We start from the raw sequence: 3,125 nt of genomic DNA on the forward strand, positions 1-3,125 counted from the left end.
CATATTGTATATTAAAAAATTTAAACACAAATATCTCAAAACTAATTTCAAATATTATAATATAGGTTGTTACATACTTGCTTTTAGAATCTTCAAATACTATTTAATTCCTTTTTAGACGTTTCTGCAAAATTATTTAAAAAATATATTATGCTTCATGTAAATAATTTAAATCACAACCATAACTTATGCAATGAAAAAATTAATAATAATTTTATTAGAGCTGAAATAAATTAAAATTTGTAATTTACATAGAGAATTGAGCTCGACGTTTTTTCCTTGATTCAAAGTCATCTATTTTTGAATATGTACTCAGGGGCGAAGCTAGACAATATTTACTAGGGGGCCAATATTTTTTTTAGTTTTTTATTTTAACAAAAAAATTAAAAATAACTATATATATATAATTTTTATTAAAAATAACAACTAAGAGTTAAAATTTACTTTTTATAAGATCAGTGAACATATTGTATATTAAAAAACTTAAACACAAATATCTCAAAACTAATTTCAAATATTGTAAATAGGTTGTTACATACTTGCTTTTAGAATCTTCAAATACTATTTAATTCTTTTTTAGACGTTTCCTGCAAAATTATTAGAATAATGTATTATGCTTCATGTAAATAATTTAAATCACAACCATAACTTATGCAATGAAAAAATTAATAATAATATTATTAGAGCTAAAATAAATTAAAATTTGTAACTTACATAGACAATTGTGTTCGACGTTTTTTCTTTGATTCAAAGTCATCTATTATTTAACTCTTGAATTTGAGAGTCAATTGCTGCCAAAAGACACATCTACTCGGTATTGATGCTCGATTGTTATCTTTGGTTGACGAGATCGACCTCTTCCAACCGTGTATTGTGTACTCATATTAGGGATGTCAATTTCATATTTCTCACAAAACTTCTTAACAATCTCAAGTAAATTACACCAACCATTATCCCTCAATTTTTGAAGTAGTTTTGATGTGAAAACAACATGCATTGCATTCAAAATGTCTTGGAAATTTTGTTGTGATGCTTGGCACAAAATATTAGTAATCCCCATAATTTCCTTCATCAAATGTAACAAAAAATAAATTCAAACGAGGATAACACTTTGTTGACACCATAAGCCTCACTTCTTTGAGCAGAAGTTGTACCATCATCAATAATATTATTAAGAATGGTATGAGTAGCTGCAAATATTCTTATCAAGCTACAAATAGATTGAAAGTGAGAACTCCATCTTGTATCTCTAGCTCTTTGTAATGTGCCCACTTGATTTGCACCTTGACCTGTTTCTAGCTCATAATTGGCAATCAATTTTGCATTTTCAATTTCTTGAGCTTCTTGTAGTTGATTATGTCATTTGCAATATGCACCAACAATATTGACAATAGCAGTCAATTGTGTGAAAATTCATGAATTTGAAGCACTTTCCTTGAAGTAGCCACCAATGCTAACTGCAATCTATGAGCAAAACAATGGGCATAATATGCTTGTTGGCAATCATTGAGAAATAAAGCTTGTAAATCATTCCATTCCCCTCTCATATTGCTAGCACCATCATACCCCTGACCTCGAATATTTTCAATTTGGCGATTATAAATAGAAAGCACAGACATCAACTCTTTTTTCAAAGTCAAGACACTAGTATCATTAACATGTACAAGATCAAAGAAGAGTTTACGAACAAAACCATCCACATCAACGAATCTCAAAACAATAGCCATTTGCTCTTTTTTAGATTCATCACGAGCTTCATCAATGATAACACAAAATTTGGCATCTCCAATATCCTTTCTAATTGAGTTTCTCACTATTGTAGCAAGAACATATAGAATTTCTTTCAGAACATCACTTGAAGTATATTTAGCAAATCTAGGAGCATTTTCCAAAACAAGATTCTGAACATTACTATTGTAAGAACCCAAAAACTTTAACAATTCAATAAAGTTACCTCGATTATCTGAACTCGAGCTTTAATAAAGGCCTCTATAAGCGCAACCTTGAAAAGTCAACCATCTAATACAATCAATAGATGCTCCAAGTCTACGTCGATTATTTTCAATTTCCTCTGACATTTGTCGTTTCATAAGTGTATCAACATGTTGTGATTGCTTCATCAAATCATCACATGATTTTGTTGCCCTATTATGGAATGAATTGGGGCCTTTGCTAATATGATTCAAAAGAGGACAATCTTTTCTACTATTTACTTTCTTCTAATTTCTGAAGCCATTTTCAATGAAAGCATTTGAACCTGTGTTGATTGAAGATTCCATAGCAAATAGGTAGCATGGTAAACAATATACAGCATCATCTTCAATAGAATACTCTAACCATGAAGGGTATAATTCAAACCAAGAAGCTTGAAAACAATGACGATGACTTTTATCGCTTGAGAAATAATAATTATCAAGTATGGGTCAATTTGGTCTAGCTTTAAGATAAGCTCGACGAATTTCATCTATTTTACTTGGATGAAACTTCCAAATCATTGGTCGAATTCCTGGATCTCTTACCAAATGACATATTTCCATTTGTTCAGGATTAAGTCATGGGTGCTTTGACTTTGAACTATCTTGTTGAGGGGCTAAAGTACTCATGTTTGATGCCTCAAGTATTGAAGAGGTTGGTGTTGATGTAACAACATTAGAAACATTTTCACTTTTCTGGCTAGTCTTTTTAAAAAAAGTGTCTATTGTTTTCATCTTACTCATGATTCAACCAAATTCCTACATTTGAGAATTTACATAGATAATAAGATAAATATTATGCAACTTAACTAAACTCAATTTATTTTATTTTTTGCAAATTAATAATATCAATGTCACAAACAATTAATAATGAGAAAAAAATTTAAAAACAATACAAGGATAACATTATAATTACATGATTATCATCTTCAATTTTTTTCAAAAACCTAAATTATTATTATAAGATTATAAACGAAATAATTAAATAAATATATAAATTATTCAAAAAAATAAATAAAAGAAATAACTTACAAAAGAAAGAAGAATGAGTGATGATAATGAAAGACCAAAGACTACTTGCTATCTTTTAAGTTGTAATGATAATGAAAATATAGAGTGATGTTTTGTTTTCTAATCGACAGAAGAGAGAAG

General features: G+C 28.8%; 1 protein-coding gene across 1 annotated transcript; it reads right to left on the reverse strand.

Annotated features, from left to right (window-relative positions):
• Nucleotides 1-1,397: 1,397 nt before the first annotated feature.
• Nucleotides 1,398-2,078, reverse strand: LOC148580115 (uncharacterized). The gene is made up of 2 exons (XM_088491650.1): nt 2,017-2,078; nt 1,398-1,911 (listed from the first exon to the last, which is right to left on the reverse strand). Exons 1-2 carry the CDS (start codon nt 2,076-2,078, stop codon nt 1,398-1,400), a joined length of 576 nt encoding a protein of 191 aa, XP_088347776.1.
• Between the last annotated feature and the right edge of the window lie 1,047 nt (nt 2,079-3,125).

Source organism: Arachis ipaensis, chromosome B10, assembly GCF_059453495.1.
Source record: "Arachis ipaensis isolate K30076 ecotype BB chromosome B10, ASM5945349v1, whole genome shotgun sequence".
Lineage (NCBI taxonomy): Eukaryota > Viridiplantae > Streptophyta > Magnoliopsida > Fabales > Fabaceae > Arachis > Arachis ipaensis.

Coding starts and splice junctions, on each gene's coding strand:
- LOC148580115 (XM_088491650.1), bottom strand. CDS start 2,078: ATGTCAGAGGAAATTGAAAATAATCGACGTAGACTTGGAGCATCTATT. Junction 1,912..2,016: donor TCTATTGATTGTATTAGATG/GTTGACTTTTCA, acceptor TTCTTACAATAG/TAATGTTCAGAATCTTGTTT.